This window comes from Dipodomys spectabilis, unplaced genomic scaffold (assembly GCF_019054845.1).
Source record: "Dipodomys spectabilis isolate Male_0828 unplaced genomic scaffold, ASM1905484v1 ptg000032l, whole genome shotgun sequence".
Lineage (NCBI taxonomy): Eukaryota > Metazoa > Chordata > Mammalia > Rodentia > Heteromyidae > Dipodomys > Dipodomys spectabilis.
The window spans coordinates 24,201,776-24,217,550 of record NW_024870709.1 but is presented as its reverse complement, the minus strand read 5'-3'; the positions used below and the strand labels follow the sequence as shown (position 1 = coordinate 24,217,550).

The window sequence follows — 15,775 nt, the reverse complement described above, 5'->3', positions numbered from 1 at the left end:
CAATTAGCCACCAAAAAGCCAGAAGTAGAGGTATGAAACAAATGCAAGAGAGTTAGCCTTGATGGAAAAAAAAAAGTTAAGGATAGTACGCAGGCCCTGGTTCTAGCCCCAGGACTGGCAAAAAAAAAAAGCTTAGATCATTCTATATGAGATATTATATTCTTTATTTTACTCACTAGTTATGTTTATCCATTTCAATGAACTGTCCTCATTAACATTATTGCTCATGGCCACAAACAGAAAGCATTCTCCAAAATCCACACCATAGACTGGAGGTGTGGCACAAGTGGTAATGCACCAGCCCAGCAAGCAGAACAACATGAAGCCCAGAGTTCAAACCCCAATATGAGAGAGGAAAAAAAAGAGAAATTAAAACCCAAACCATTATGAAATACACTACAGAGACACACATGTTAATAAAGTATTAACCAATTTTCTGAATATGGTATGCTCACAAAATAGTAAAGGCTTTTCAGAGAGCTGAAAATAAATTTTGAAAAATACTAAGTGGTTAGACTTTTCTCATTTTAGTTTGTAGTTACCTTCCAAACTTTGGCCCTCAGGTCAGCAGGCAGTGGTCGCCCTTGAATTATATTTCTCAAAGTTTCAAGATCACAACCTCCTGCTTCCAAAGCTTCTTCAAGATCCTTTTCCCTAAACAAAAACAGGTCCTTTTACTTCACAGTTCTTACTCAAGATTCATTGGTAGGCATGGCCTATGAAAGGTTATGTCTAAGATAAAAAGGTCTTGGCAATCAAAATGTAATGTCAAGGCATACCAATTAGTGTAAATGGAAATTAAATTGGACAGATCTACAAACAAGCACATAGTCAATAAATACATGAAGAAATGTTCAACATTCTTAGCCATAAAGGATATGCACACGAGATTCCATCATTAGTAAAATCAACCAATGTTGATGAGGATGTTGGAGAAAAAGTAACCCTTATACTGTATATTGTTGGTAGAAATGTAAATTAGCATAGCCACTGTGAAAATCGGTATGGAGGGTCCTCGAAGGGGAAACAAAGGAGGAGGCTACAATGCTTGATAAGAAATGTACTCATTACCTTGCCCATGTAATTGTAACCCCTCTATACAGTATTTTCACAATAAAAAATAAATAAAAATTAAATTAAATTAAAAAACTAAGACCAGAACAACATGCCATATGATCCCAGTATACCAATCTTCACTATACATCTGAAGGAGTATAAGTCAACGAACAAGACAGATATCTGCACAATCATGTTTATTACAGCATGAATCAAAATAGCCACGCTGTATGGTCAGCCAAGGTATCTATCAATTCAGAAATAATGCATATGTCATATATATACATAATGGAGTATTATCTAGACATATAGAAGAATAGAATTATTCTAATGGATAGAACTGTAAGTGAAATAAGCTAGAGTTAGAAAGACAAATACGTATGTTCATCTCATATCCAGACTGAGGAAGAAAATGACACATGTAAAATGTTTGGGGTTGAGAACCAGTGAAGGAAGGAAAGTGAAAAGGTAAATATTGTCAAAGATCTTCATATACATGCATGAAGACAAAATAAAACATTTAAAAATTATCTAACTGTATTGTCAAAGTTCACAGAACTCATAAACTTTATAGACCAGGATAAAGACAATTTGCCCCCACCAGACACCGGTGGATCATGCCTGTAATCCTAGCTATTCAGGAGGCTAAGATGTGATGATCACGGTTCAAAGCCAGCCTGGGCAGGAAAGTCCCTGAGACTCTTATCTCCAATAAACCACCAGAAAAACTGGAAGTGGCAATGTGGTTCAAGTGGTAGAGCGCTAGCCTTGAGCTGAAGAGCTGAGGGACAGCACCCAAGCCCAGAGTTCAAGCCCCATGACCGACAAAAAAAAAAAAAAAAAAGACAATTTGCCCCATGAAGGTTAGAATGTGTTTATGACTTTAAGTATCACTATCCCACAATACTGTGAAATTTGTGAAACTTATGTAATCAATCACAATAAAAAATTGCTATAAAAATATGCTATGAAGCAAGGAATAGGGGTTGGGGGTTGGGCAAACAACAAAAAAAAAATTACCTAAAAAGGAGAGGGAAGAGGAGTAAGAAAGAGTAATAGTGTGAATTTGATCAAAGTACATTATACAAAAGTATGGAGGTATCACAAGGAACCTCTTTTGTACAAATAATATATGCTAACAAGAAAAAGAGAAACATTTTGATCTTTTGCTATATGATCACAAAATACTGAAAGGAAAATGGAGGGAAAGATATTTGAAGTCTATTCCTCAGCTGCAGACCTATAGTTGATAAAGATTTGGGCTTTTTCCAAAAACACATAAGACATCCTGCCAGAATTTGAAGATCAGTTTGTAGCTGAAAAAAATTCACTAGCATCTCATCACTTATTTCAAATGGTCAAGAGTTTGACTGAAATGAAGAACTAAAAATAACAAACAAGTAAACTAGAATTTTTCCACTTTTCAGTACAAAAACTTTACATTCTTTTTAAAGTTAACTTTGCCAAATCCCTTACTATTCCAGACAACAAAGCTGTGGGGGGGGGGGGGGGGGGAGGAGGGGGAGGGAAAGGAGAGGGCAAAAAAAAATGCCCAAACCCCAAAGTAGTTTTTAAATCACAATAATGGACAGGAACATCTTGTTGATACAGCTGTTGTTGCGTTCTTTGATGTTGTCCTCAAGGGAACCACAAACTGTGATCTCCAGCAGTACAACCATGAGCAAGAAGAACTCCTACAGAGACTAGAAAGTGCTACACCTCTATGTCTTATATAGTAAAAGATACTGCTCACAAACCTAAATAATTAAAAATAACATGAGCTCTGAGCAAGGCAAAGGTTCAGTTAAAGATCTTCCACATAACAAATGTGCTTGAAAAAATAGCAAGAACTGAAAACCACTATTTTCATGTAAAAACACTTCTTGGAAGAGTCAGCAGAGATAGGAACTCTATACAGCACTCATGTCTCACATAGAATTTTTCCTCCAACTATTCACTTTGGACAAGCAATACTCACAATTTTAATGCACAAAAGCAAATGCATGTGGATATAAGTGGATAAGATACATATTTCTCAGTTCAAGATTATGTTACTGACCTTACAAGCTAAGGCTGATATGCATATACTAGATATTCAAACAGGTCTTAAAATAGAAAAATACAGGCCTGTTCATGTATTCTAGTAAGTATGTAAAACAAGTAATGATTTCCTTTGCTCAGAAAGTAAAAAGTAAAGCAAATTCAAAGTTTTTTGTTTCTTTGTTTGTCAGTCATAGGGCTTGAACTCTAGGCCTGGGCGCTGTCCCTCAGCTCTTCAGCTCAAGGCGAGCACTCTACCACTTGGGCTACAGCGTCACTTCCGGTTTTCTGATAGTTTATTGGAGGTAAGAGTTTCATGGACTTTCCTGCCCGGGCTGGCTTTGAACCGCGATCCTCAGATCTCAGCCTCCTGAGTAACTAGGAGGGTTCTGCAGGTAGAAAAGAGAAGCCCACCTCCCTCGTTGTTCTGTGACTTTGAATGTTTCATATATTAGAATACCATAGGTTATGTCAATCATCACTGAAACATATATTAGTATAATAAATATTACAGGTTGCTTCAAATTTAATCTTCCAGACATTCCCCTAATTTGATACTTTGTCATAGAATTATCTAACTTAGGATCCCAAGCTTCATTATAATTACATCTAGGCAAACAATGCAATTAGATTTATATGGAGTTAGTTCATGTTTATACTCATAGCAATAACTTAATTAGATTTTGTTTCCTCAACCAAATGGTGAGTAACATATGGGATATTTGTACAATGTTGAGGAAAAAGTGTAAATTTCCAATCACTACCAAATTTAATATACATTTCCAAGTAGTTCTAGCATTAACAAATTCAACTAAAATTTTGGGGTTTTTTCTGAATAAATCATGTTGAATCATATGGAAAAATGTGATTTAAAAGATCAGGATTGGACTGGTGGCTCATACCTGTAATCCTCAGATCTCATAAGGTGAGATCTCAGTTTGAAGCCAACAATGGTAGGAAAAGTCTTGAGACTTTTACCTCCAATTAACCATCAGAAAACTGGAAGTGGAGTTGTGGCTTAAACTCATAAGAGTGCTAACCTTGACCAAAAAAAAGCTCAGGGACAGCATCCAGACCCTGAGTTCAAGCCCCAGGAACCCACCTCCACCCACCCTCCACTAAAAAAAAAAAAAAAAAACTAGATTAGATCAAAAAAAAAAAGAAATATACTCATTACTTATGAAATGTTAACACCTCTGTACAACACTTTAATAATAATAAAATTATATTTAAATAAATAACAAACTAGATTCCACACATTGTGTTCCTAAAACTAAAAATCTGTAAAATATCTCCCACTTGTAAATACAATTAAACTTTTGTAAACTGTCTTTTTCTCAACTACGCTCTAAAAATATTTTTCCATAATTTTGAGACTTGTGGAAATCGTTTAAGTGTAGATACTGTCACCAAACAGAAGATAAAACCAAGACTTAATCCCCTACTAGTTTTTTCCATATATATAAAAAACTGATGCCAATATTAATCATTCCCTATTACTCCTCAGTAACCAGTCCTCTTGTTCCCTTCCTGGCAACTACTCACTTACCTCGAGTCTCTATATCTTTACCTAGCTGGACATTTCATATAAATGGAATCACATAATATGTGGCCTCTACACACAGCCCCTTTTCAAACTGTACTACAATCCTAGTCTTTTCAACTAAAACATGTAACTTGCAAAACAAGGAGTATTTAGGTATCTTCTGAAGGTATCTTCATGTAGTATTCCTTCTGCCAAAATGATGACAAAAATATAAGTGCCCAAACAAACCACTACACTGCACAGTTCTGATTTTAAAACTGTTTCTATTATTATCTAACACCTTACACAGCTTGAATATAACCAGTATTCAGCAAATGTTTTCTGAACTACAAATGCTTTGCTCAACTATTTTGTTTCTTGATACATAAAGAAAGGCATTGTCTTTGGTTTATACCAAGTAGAATCCACATTTCAGCACTATGCAACAGAAATACTTTGTCAAGCCTATTTTATCAATTCTGTTCAGAATACTCCTCCTCATTGGCTGTATATTACAGCATATTTAACTCAATTGCCCCACTAAATTTATACAAAAAAATTCACTTATATTCTCACTGCAAATGAGTGTATGTGTCTATATGAATTAATTAAAATGTATTTCTTTTGCATGCAAAATCCAATTACTAACCTTATTGTTGCTATTAAAACTACCAGAGACAGCCAGGTGCTGGTGGCTCATACCTGTAATCCTAGTTACTCAGGAGGCTCAGATCTGAGGATCCCGGCTCAAAGCCAGCCTGGACAACAAAGTCTGTGAGACTCTTATCTCCAATAAACCACCAGAAAATCAGAAGTGACGCTGTGGCTTAAGTGGTAGAGCGCTAGCCATGAGCTGAAGAGATCAGGGACAGTACCCAGGCCTAGAGTTCAAGCCCCACGACCGACCAAAAACAAAAAGCAAACAAACAAACCCAAAAAAAACCCTACCAGAGGCAAAATATGAGACATAAATATTTTGGAATTACCTTAAAGACTATAAGATCTGCATTAAAATTAAGACTTTAATGTAAATAGTACTGATAAAATACTAAGTTCTCCAGTTTTTTTCTTATAAGTTCTCTTCAACTTCTTTTTGTTTGCCCTCTGATTGTAGTTTTTGTGCCAATATTCGGGTTTGAACTCAGGGCCTGGGTGATGTCCCTTAGCTTTTTTGCTCAAGGCTAGCGTGCTATCACTGAGCCACAGCTCCACTTCCAGCTTTTTGGCAGTTAATTGGCTATAAGAGTCTCACCGATTTTCCTGCCAGGGCTGGTTTCAAATCTCAATCCTCAGATCACCATCTCCACAGATGTTACATAAATGACATGTATGACACATGCTGGGAAGGTGGCTCAGTGGTAGAGTGCTTGCCTTGCATGCCTGAGGCCCTGGGTTCGTTTCCCAGCACCACATAAGCAAAAAGAAAAAACCTGGAAGTGGCGCTGTGGCTCAAGTGGTAGAGCGCTAGCCTTGAGCTGAAGAGCTGAGGGACAGCGCCCAGGCCCAGAGTTCAGGCCCCATGACCGGACGCCCCCCCCAAAAACGACATGTATGACACATTGCATGACATACTTAACATATAAATGACATGCATAACATGTGTGGCATATAAATGACACACCTGGCATATTGGCATATGTCACACCTGGAATATGACATATAGATGAAACATGACATACTGTAGATGACACATATGACATGAATGGCATGTGTAGCATATATTGCATATGTGTCATAAACGACAAGAATGACATGACAAATGCTATGTGTGACATATATGACACATGGCATGTGACATAAATGACGTGGCATGTGATTGACATGTATCATAGATGACACAAGTTACATGAATGTCATTTACATGTGTATGTCATTTACATGACACGTGGCAAAATTGAGGGCATGACATATATAAAGCATGTATGACACAATCATGGTATATGACATGAGTGACATGAATGACACACATGGTACATAAATGACGAGTGGCATATGAATATGACATAAATGGCATGCATGACATAAATGCACAGGTGACATATCTACATGATACACATATCTGACATATGACATAAGTGATACAAGTGCCACAGATCATATACATGACATAAATGACATGTATGGATTAAGTGTCATTCATGGCATATGTGCCAAATATGAATTATATGCATGGTATATATGGCATGATTGCATTATAACACAAATGACATATAAGTGGCATGAATGACATACATGACATGTATGACACATGCAGCATATTAGTAGCATATGTGGCACCCTGTATGACACATGACATACATGACATGGCAAGTTGTGTATAAATTATGCTCCTGACATATATGACATATACTGACATATGACATGTAAGTGGCATGTGAATGGCATATATGACATAGTTGCTGCTGCTCCTCCTCTTCTTCTTCATCCATCATCATCATCATCATCATCAACAGCAGCTTCTATGGTGTCCAAGGTGACCTCAACCTTCTGAGCTCAAGTGATCCTTCCACCTCAGCCTCCTAGGGAGCAGGTACTACAGAAGCATGCCACTTCACATGGCTCTTTAGTTTTGCCTAAGGTAATATCTAGCCTTCCCAGTCTCACAAGCTACCAACAACCTCCTAAAAATTCTCTTTCATAATAAACATAATAACTTACCAGTCACATCTAAAATAGCAATAAGTGACACTGCAGATCTTTTCTCATATTTTAATACTTGTAAAGTGGGAGCCTTGAGATACTATTACAAAATGTACAAAACGTAAAAAAAAAGAACCTATTAACACCAAGCTTAGTGGTACATGTGGTGGTACAGACCTGTAGTCCCAGTATTTGGAGAGCTGACAAAGGAAGGTGACAAATTTGTGGCCAGCCTAGACTACACATAGTACCAGGTCAGCCTGAACTACAGAGTGAAACTCTGCAGATAGATAGGTAGGAGGTAGGTGGGTGGGTGGGTGGGTGGGTGGATGGGTGGGTGGGTGGATGGATAGATAGATAGATAGATGAAGTTCCAGAAAGGTAGCAAGCTTAGGGAATTTCTGATCAACCTGGCTTTCTATTAAACATTAGTACTACACTCGACAGCAGTTAGACAGCTCACAAAAACATTGAAATAGAAGCTTAGTACTGGTGGCTCATGCTTGTAATCCTAGCTCTTCAGAAAGATGAAATGTGAGGATTGAGGCTTGAAGCCAGCATGGCAGACAAACCTCTGAAATTCTTTTTTTTTTTTTTTGGTTTTGTCCTTCCTTCCTTCCTTCCTTCTTTCCTTTCTTTTTTTTTTTTTTTTTTTTTTTTTTTTTTTTTTTTTTGTACTGGGGATCAAACCCAGGATATTGTACTTGCTAGGCAAGTGCTTTGCCACTGAGCTATATCCCAGCCCAACTTTTTGTTAACTTTTTTCCCCTAGGCCTGGGGCTTGAACTCTGGGCCTGGGTATTGTCCCTGAGCTTCTTTGGCTCCAGACTAGCCCTCTACCACTTGAGTCACCATGCCACTTCTGCTGAAACTCCTATCTCCAACTAACCTACAAGAGGCTAGAAGTAGAGCTGTGCCTCAGCATGATGCCCTGAATTCAAGTGCTAGAACCAGCATAAAACAATAAAACAAAACACAAAGCTGAGAGCTGACAATATGACAGTAAAGTATCTGCCACCAAGAGCAAGGCTCTAAGTCCAAACCCCAGTACTGCCAAACAGAAAACAAAAAAGAGGAAGACAAGGAGGGAAAAAAAAATCAAAGTTTAGAAGTCAGGAATTCTATATGGAATGACAGCTTACCATGCTACCACATATAGCTGTTCAAGTCTGTACTCATTGGTGCATATATTCACTCAACATTTCTTGAGCCACCTATCTATCAGTCACTGCCCTTGAGAAGTTCACTGTTTAAGAGCAATGATAAGTCGTGTAAATTATAAAATTATTACATAAGTAATAAAACATAAAATATAAAGTATTCATTGTGAGATATACATCACCCCATACCTTGCTAACTGAAGTGGGGTCCATAAATCAGCAGAAGACCTAGTCAGATATACAGAATCTCAGATCTCAGGCAAAATCTTCCGAAACTGAATCTGCATTTTAAAAAGAAATCCAGGCAATTCCAAAGCACATGTAAGTTTTGGAAATCACTGATTTAGAAGATAATTGAGAGCTAGTAAAAGTAATAATCTAAGAATCCAGGTGTGTTTAAGAGTCTCATACCTCATCCTGAGCCTATTAGGAATGTATACAAACCAGGCATAGTGGATCACCTCTGTAATCAGAGCTACTTGGGAAGCAGAGTTAGGACTGGGGACCAAGGCTAGCCCTGGGCAAAGCTTGAAGCAATAGGGGCATGACTCAAGATGTAGACCAAGCTTGAGGTCCTGAGGCCACACTAATATTAAAATAAAAAAGGATATACATACATTTGGGGGAAGGGGGTGATGGAGTTTGAACTTAGGGCCTCAAGCTTGTTCAGCAGGTGCTCCAAAACTTAATCCATGTCCCCAGCCCAAACATAGACTTTTAACAAAGTTTATCTAGTTTAAACAAATTGGAACATAGCACTAACAACAGAAAAAAAAAAAAACAGGAAAAATTATAAACACTGAATTCACTGTAGGCTCATTCAACATAGCAATAATCTACCGTATCTGACTAAAAACAGAGCTAAGGGTCACGCTGTACTATAGTAGCACAAAAGTAATCAACTGTCAAAAACATGCCTCATCTAACTAGATCATAAATTCCTGGAGGGCAGGGACCTAGTTTTATTCTAGTACACTTCCATTTGTAAAATGAATGATCCTTGGTCATTAAGATGAGCTTTTGATAAGTGGTAAGGGAATACATTTTAGAAAACTTTCCACTGGACAAAATTAAAAATGTGACAGTTACTCTTTTTATAAAACTAAAAGTGTCACAATTCTTTAACAATTCATTCACTAAGTACTATAAGAAAAGAGGTTTTACTGAGTCTATGGCTGCAATCCCAAGGTCTTTCCTATATCTAGTAAGTTTCCTATCTGGTGAACTGATGAGAAGGACAGAAAAAGAAAAATTAGAAGAAAATAAAGGGAAAACAAAATCCCAACAGAGTATGTAAGATTCTTCCAATCACAAAAGTAAAATAAGCAGATGTGGGAAGCCACATCAAAGATAAAAACAATCCTAGAAAAGAATAAATGCTACCTCTAATAAATATTCACTCCAGATCCCTTGTTTGTACTAGATACACCTAAGCATCCTAATCAAAAAACTTTCTTAAAACAGGTTAGCTTGAGAAACATTTTGCCTAAATACACCTCAATCAGTTGACTACAGGAAATATATAATTGTCTTCCAAAACTGCAGTATGCATGCTATAACCATCCATGTCACTTTCTGGAAAGTTCTGCAATGTTGATATCACTCTGTTGGGGGGGAGGGGAGGAATAGAGCTTGAACTCAGGGCCATGTGCTCTTGCTTGGCTTTTTCACTCACAGTTGGCACTCTACAACTTGAGCCATTTTTTTCTGCCCAGAATAGCTTCCATCCTCAATAGTCAGATGTCAATCATCTGATCAGCTAGGATTACATGAGACACTCATTTTTTAAAAGGAATTCTATAATCCCTTAAGAACTTTTTTAAACCCCAGCAGCATAAAGTTAAAAACAAAACAAAAAACTTGTCTATGATTTTCCCAGACCTATTTTTCTGCAACTTGTCTTCAGTCATGCAATTTGTTATTAACTCTATAAATAAATCATTCCTGTTACTGCCCTAATGAATATTTTAATCATCAGCCATGTGCAATAGTCAACATTTGACATGTGGCTAGACCAAAATGAAATGAAGGCTAAATGTAAGATATACACCAGATTTCAAGGAACTGGATTAAAAATGAGGAAGAATTTTTTTGGGTGGTGGGGAGGGTAAGTCATGAGGCTTGAACTCTGGGCCTTGGTGCTGTCCCTGAGCTCTTAAGCTCAAGGCAAGCCCTCTACCACTTGAGCACTGCGCCACTTCCGGCTTTCTGGGTGGTTAATTGGGAGATCAGTTTCACGGACTTTCCTACCTGGGCTGGCTTTGAACTGCGATCCTCAGATCTCAGCCTCCTGAGTAGCTAGGATTACAGGCGTGAGCCACCAGCCCTGGGCAGAAATTATTTTTTAACAATGATTTTATGTTCAAAATTACATGTTGGATACATTAGCTTAAACAAAGTGATTATTGGAAATAATTTCAACTTTCTTTTTATTAGCTTTTGGTGAGGCTAACAGAAAAATCTAAGTTATATACATGACTCACATTTCTTTAGAACAGCTTGCACCTTTTCTTCAAGTTCCATTTCAATCACCAATGCTTCCCTGAAGTTTTTCCCAATGAACCCATGTGGAACTTAATAATATTCACACTCCCAAAGAATAAGATTAATTTTATAGTATTACAAAGTGTACCTGTCAGTCCGCCAAGTAAAATATAACCAAACTGCAGAAACCATATCTAGGTCATGATTAGTTCTTCTCCTACACCTTGGAGTGTACTTCACTAATATAATGTTTGATATCTGGCAGTTAGGGTGAATTTTTCTTTTCTTTCCACACTAAAGTAGATGTCTACCACTGCTTTATATTGTTTGGTGTTTATTTGTGGTAAAAAGAAGTGTCAATGAACATGTAATATGAACAAGCTCATAACGTCAACATTTAGATCAATTGTAAAAATTTCGTATTCATAAACACATGAAGTAGGAGACACTGTACTGCGAATAGAAACGAATTCAAGGTAGGAGCATAAGATGAGTAAGACTGGGTGAGTAATGCCTACCAAGGTCCTTCCCATAACTCCGGGAACAAATCAGGTAAGCATGCAAAGGCTTGGGAGCGTCAAGAACAAAGTTCCACATTGCATTCAAAGCTATGAAATCAAGCTGTAAGGAAAGTGGTAGGAAGGGATAAGGCAAACTTACACCAGAGACAAATATCGGAAAGAAAACTGTTGGAAGCGAGAGTTTGTTTTTGGAAGGAAGGAGGGAAGGAGGGATGAGGAGGAGGAGGAGGAATATCATCAGTGTGGAAGGGTTTTTCTGGGTGTTATCTTTGAACCCTCAGACGATGGTCGCAGGGCTGGGACAAGTTCAAGAAGTCTTCAAATGGTAATACCAGGATCTCTGATCCACGTCCAAGGAACTTCCTTCTTAACCTGCCTACTCCTCTAAGTGCCCAGCCGACCCCGTCCCGAAGGCAGCCTCCTCCGCTCGCTCGGTGGGCCGGCGGACGGAGGCGGAGCGCTGGGCTGGGGCCTGGCTGCTGCACAGCACCCCTCTCCCGGGCCGTCCAGCCCCGGCGCGTCCAGCCCCGGCGCGTCCAGCCCCGGCGCCCGCAGCACAGCCCCGGCGCGAGGGCGGCTGGGAGCCCGCGGGCAGGGGGGCGGGGCAGGACGCCGCACCTCGCCGGGGACCGGGGCTCCGTTCCGGGCCAGCGCCAGCCGCTGCCCCGCAGACCCGCAGGGTGCTGGGGAGGAAGAGCATGGGGCCAGGGGGAGCCAATCCTAGGCTCTCACTCACCAGCCGTCGCCGCCCGACGTCGGCAGTGGCAGGACCTCTTCTCCTTCCGCCATTGCTGTTGACGTCCACGTCACTTTGCCGAAAAGTGGGTCTGGCGCCGAGAACGACTCTGAGACCCAACGTCGTAAAAGGTCTTCGGAAGTCGGGCAGTGAGGTTCCCACAGAGGGAAAGAAACAGGGCGGGGTCAAGGGAACGGGAGGAATGAGACGCCGTGACGTCACGACGTCCCGAGGGTGAAAAGGCGGTGTCTGGCGCTAGAGGCGTGGTCTAAGGGGAGCTGCTCATCTTTAAAAGACTACAAATCCCAGGATGCCGCGGGGCCCAGCGAGCAGAGTGGCTGTGGCGTGATTGGAGGAAAGCGCGTCTCCAGCGCGAGGTTCTGTGAGCGTGGGAAATCGCTGCTTGGCGTCCGCTTAGCGTCGTCCTTCCCACGTAGAGAGCTGGGATCCCTGGCGGTGGAGCTGGGGGGGGGGGAATGGAGGAATGCTCACAGGGGTATCTTCTTTACATCTGAGTATTTGATACTTATAACTCAACGGAATGGGAAAGAAAACTGTGTTCTAGCCTTTTACCCGGAGCGTAAAACCAGACCGTAGAACTGGGGGAAGCGGGGCGGGGGAGGGGAGGGCGGATGAAGCGGGCGAAAAGCTTAAGTAGGACATCAGAGACAAGCAGGCCCCGGCGCCGGTGGCTCACAACTGTCAGCCACTCAGGAGGCTGAGATCTGAGGATCGCGGTCCAAAGCCCGTCTGGGCAGGAAAGACAGTGAGACTCTGATCTCCAATTAACCACTAGAAAACCGGTGGCGCTGTGGCTCAAGTGGTAGAGCGTTCGCCTTGAGCTGAAGAGCTGAGGGACAGCGCCCAGGCCCAGAGTTCAAGGCCCACGACCGACCAAAAAAAAGAAGACAAAGCAGGGTCAAAATGTGCCGACACTGTGAAACTGTTTGCTAACTTTGTGCTGAAATTAAAGATCCTGCTTCTGTAGACAGCTTACTTGCTCAAAAGCTGTGCAATCTCGGCCACCTGTGAGTGGCCTTTAAAATTCCCTAAGCTGTTTGGGTCCCGTACTGTTCCCTACTGCTGCCGTAGTGGGGGACAGTCGCTGTATGGCTAATGAAGATTTCTAGTCCGGTTGACTGAGTGTTGGACTATCTCTTGGGGATTGTGGAAAATCGCAGGATACTTCCTTTTTTATGCCTTCAAAATCTGGCGCCAGCGGTACATGCCTATATTCCCAGCAACTCAGAAGGCTGGAATCTGAGGATCACAGTTTGAAGTCAGCCCCAGCAGAAAGTCTGTTGAGAGTTTTATCTCTAATTAACTATCAAAAAGCAGGAAGTAGAGCTGCAGCTCAAGTGGTAAAGTGTTAGCCTTAAGCACAAATCTCAGAGTCAGCACCCTGAGTTCACACAGTCTTCTACCACCCTGAAAGATCAAGTCCAAATTCAAAATTCAGAAGCAGAAGTAGGACAGTCCTACTTCATAACGGGATAAATATGAAAATTTTGGTGTTACTGTAGTTTATCTATCCAAGTAGTTTGCTTCCTTCCTATCAATCCTGTGAGAACTGCTTTCTAAAAAGTTCCTGCTTTAACAAGGTGCTTTGGCTCTTGTTAATTACACTTTCGTTATATCCTTTCCCTGCTGCACCTGAATTAAAACATCTCTGTTAGAATCTCATTGAATTTTGGTTACATCCTGCTAACTAAACCATATCCTTTTGCTAATGGTGAACTTGAGCTCAACCAATGTGAGCAGAGGGCAGGACCTGCTGGGCTAGAGGGGGGAAAGACAGCAGCTGCTGCTCGCTTGCCAGGTTTGGAGCTGATAGCACACCCTTCTGCAGAAGTAAATTGCCTTTCTGAGTTCCTTTCAAGTTGGTGTCCTTATTCCTACATGACACCCCACCATCCCAAACTATTAGCTAAGCAAAACAATTCCGGACAGATGATGCCATTTGTATTTGGTGTAAAATACGTAATGTGCTAAAATATGGAGTTGATATATAGATTTGGGAATAGCATTTGAGTGGGAAGAAGATAGTCAAGTAAAAACAATTTTTTCTTTTCTTAGCGATATGAAACTCAGGCTGGTCTTGATTCCAGGCTGGCATCAATTCTGGGCTCAATCTTGTTGCCTCAGCCTCCCTTGTAGCTGAGACTATAGACATTGTCTATGATAAGGGCTTAAATATTCAATGTTGTATTTATTAAGAAGTGGCTACATAGATATACTTTATGGAATCTATACTTTGCTATTTAAAATCTTTGAGACTTTAAGACTTTAAGATTGTTTGCATATCATCTTTATAATAACAATAAAAATGTTTATTAGCTAAAAAAAGTCACTGCAAAATCCATGGTCCCTGTTTGATGTTCAGTTCTTCATAAGGAAAATTGCTTTTTACATGAAATAAAGCTTTTGATGCTCATGATTGGTAAGAATAAAGTATGTGACTATAGGTCAATTTGTCATCCAAAACTCAGAACCTCCACCAAATTCCTTCAGTTATTGCCAGCAGATTTTCAGATGCTTCTCAAAAAAAATAATAAAAATAAAAAGGCTTAAAGGCTAACCAGTTAGTTAAGGTGTTCATTAGTTAAGGTGATTCTAATTATCAATTGAAATTAATTTTGTGTGTAATAACAGTAGTGATTTTCATAGTCTGTGCAGTCAAAATAATATTGTGGCCAGGCGCTGGTGGCTCACACCTGTAATCAATCCTAGCTGCTCAGGAGGCTGAGATCTGAGGATCGCAGTTCAAAGCCAGCCCGGAGAGAAAAGTCCATGAAACTCTTATTTCCAATAAAACACCAGAAAACTGGAAGTGGTGCCATGGTTCAAGTGGTAGAGCGCTAGCCTCGGGCTGAAGAGCTGAGGGACAGTGCCCAGGCCCAGAGTTCATGCCCCATAACCACCACTACTACCACCACCACCAACAACAACAACAATAATAATATCCTGTTAAACTACATCACTTGAGAGCTGGGGGCTTGGCTTAAGTGACAAGAGTGCCTGTTTACCAATCTTGAGAACCTAAATTCAAAGCTCAGTACTGTCAAATGCAGATGTCTTTATGTGTACACACATGTCACTTGACATTTTCAAGTCGTTTTTAATTCTGCAAAAGTAAGGTCAAAATTTCTATTCTCTTTTAATAGATTCAGAGCCAGTTTTTCAGGCATGCAACCTTTTCAATATCAGAAAACCCCATGTTTACACAAGCCATGTATTTGCTCTACTGCTTTGTTGTTGCCACCACGAAATTCTTAATAATTTTGGAACATTTTGCATTGGTCTTTGCAATTTACATATCCAGACTTAGATAGGGTCAATAGCATATTGATGTATACTAGGAGATCTCACCTGTAATTCTTTGTTGATATCTTCAAGGGTATTTGTATCTGTGGTTCTTCTCCCTATTCTGTTTTCAGTATTCAGTTTGAGATCATGATATTCATGTTTGAGATCATGATATTCATGGTGACATCCTCTCTCCTCCAACGATAATTCTAAGAATCTCTCTGTGAAGTCAAGTGCTAGGAAGTGCATATGCCTGTGATTTTTTGTTTCTTGAACAGGTTCCACTGGCTCACTATGATCTTTATGT

At 40.0% G+C, this 15,775-nt stretch overlaps 2 protein-coding genes across 3 annotated transcripts in view; both read right to left on the bottom strand.

Moving 5' to 3' along the window:
- Positions 1–12,317, bottom strand: part of Tbc1d23 (TBC1 domain family member 23) — a 52,872-nt gene extending 40,555 nt beyond the window's left edge. Inside the window, exons 1-2 of one of the 2 annotated variants that reach the window (XM_042676898.1) lie at positions 12,163–12,317; positions 543–654 (exon numbers count right to left, since the gene is read on the bottom strand). In XM_042676898.1, coding sequence (XP_042532832.1) covers positions 543–654; positions 12,163–12,215 — 165 coding nt within the window. In that variant the 5' untranslated portion in view covers positions 12,216–12,317. The remainder of the gene's footprint in view (positions 1–542; positions 655–12,162) is intronic. The other variant, XM_042676899.1, reaches the window with a different exon arrangement.
- The window catches only part of LOC122105512 (cell cycle control protein 50C-like), a 41,911-nt gene continuing 38,368 nt past the window's right edge, over positions 12,233–15,775 (bottom strand). The window contains 2 exon segments of the mRNA XM_042676753.1: positions 12,233–12,430; positions 12,477–12,624. Of these exon segments, the coding sequence (XP_042532687.1) occupies positions 12,233–12,430; positions 12,477–12,624 (346 nt within the window).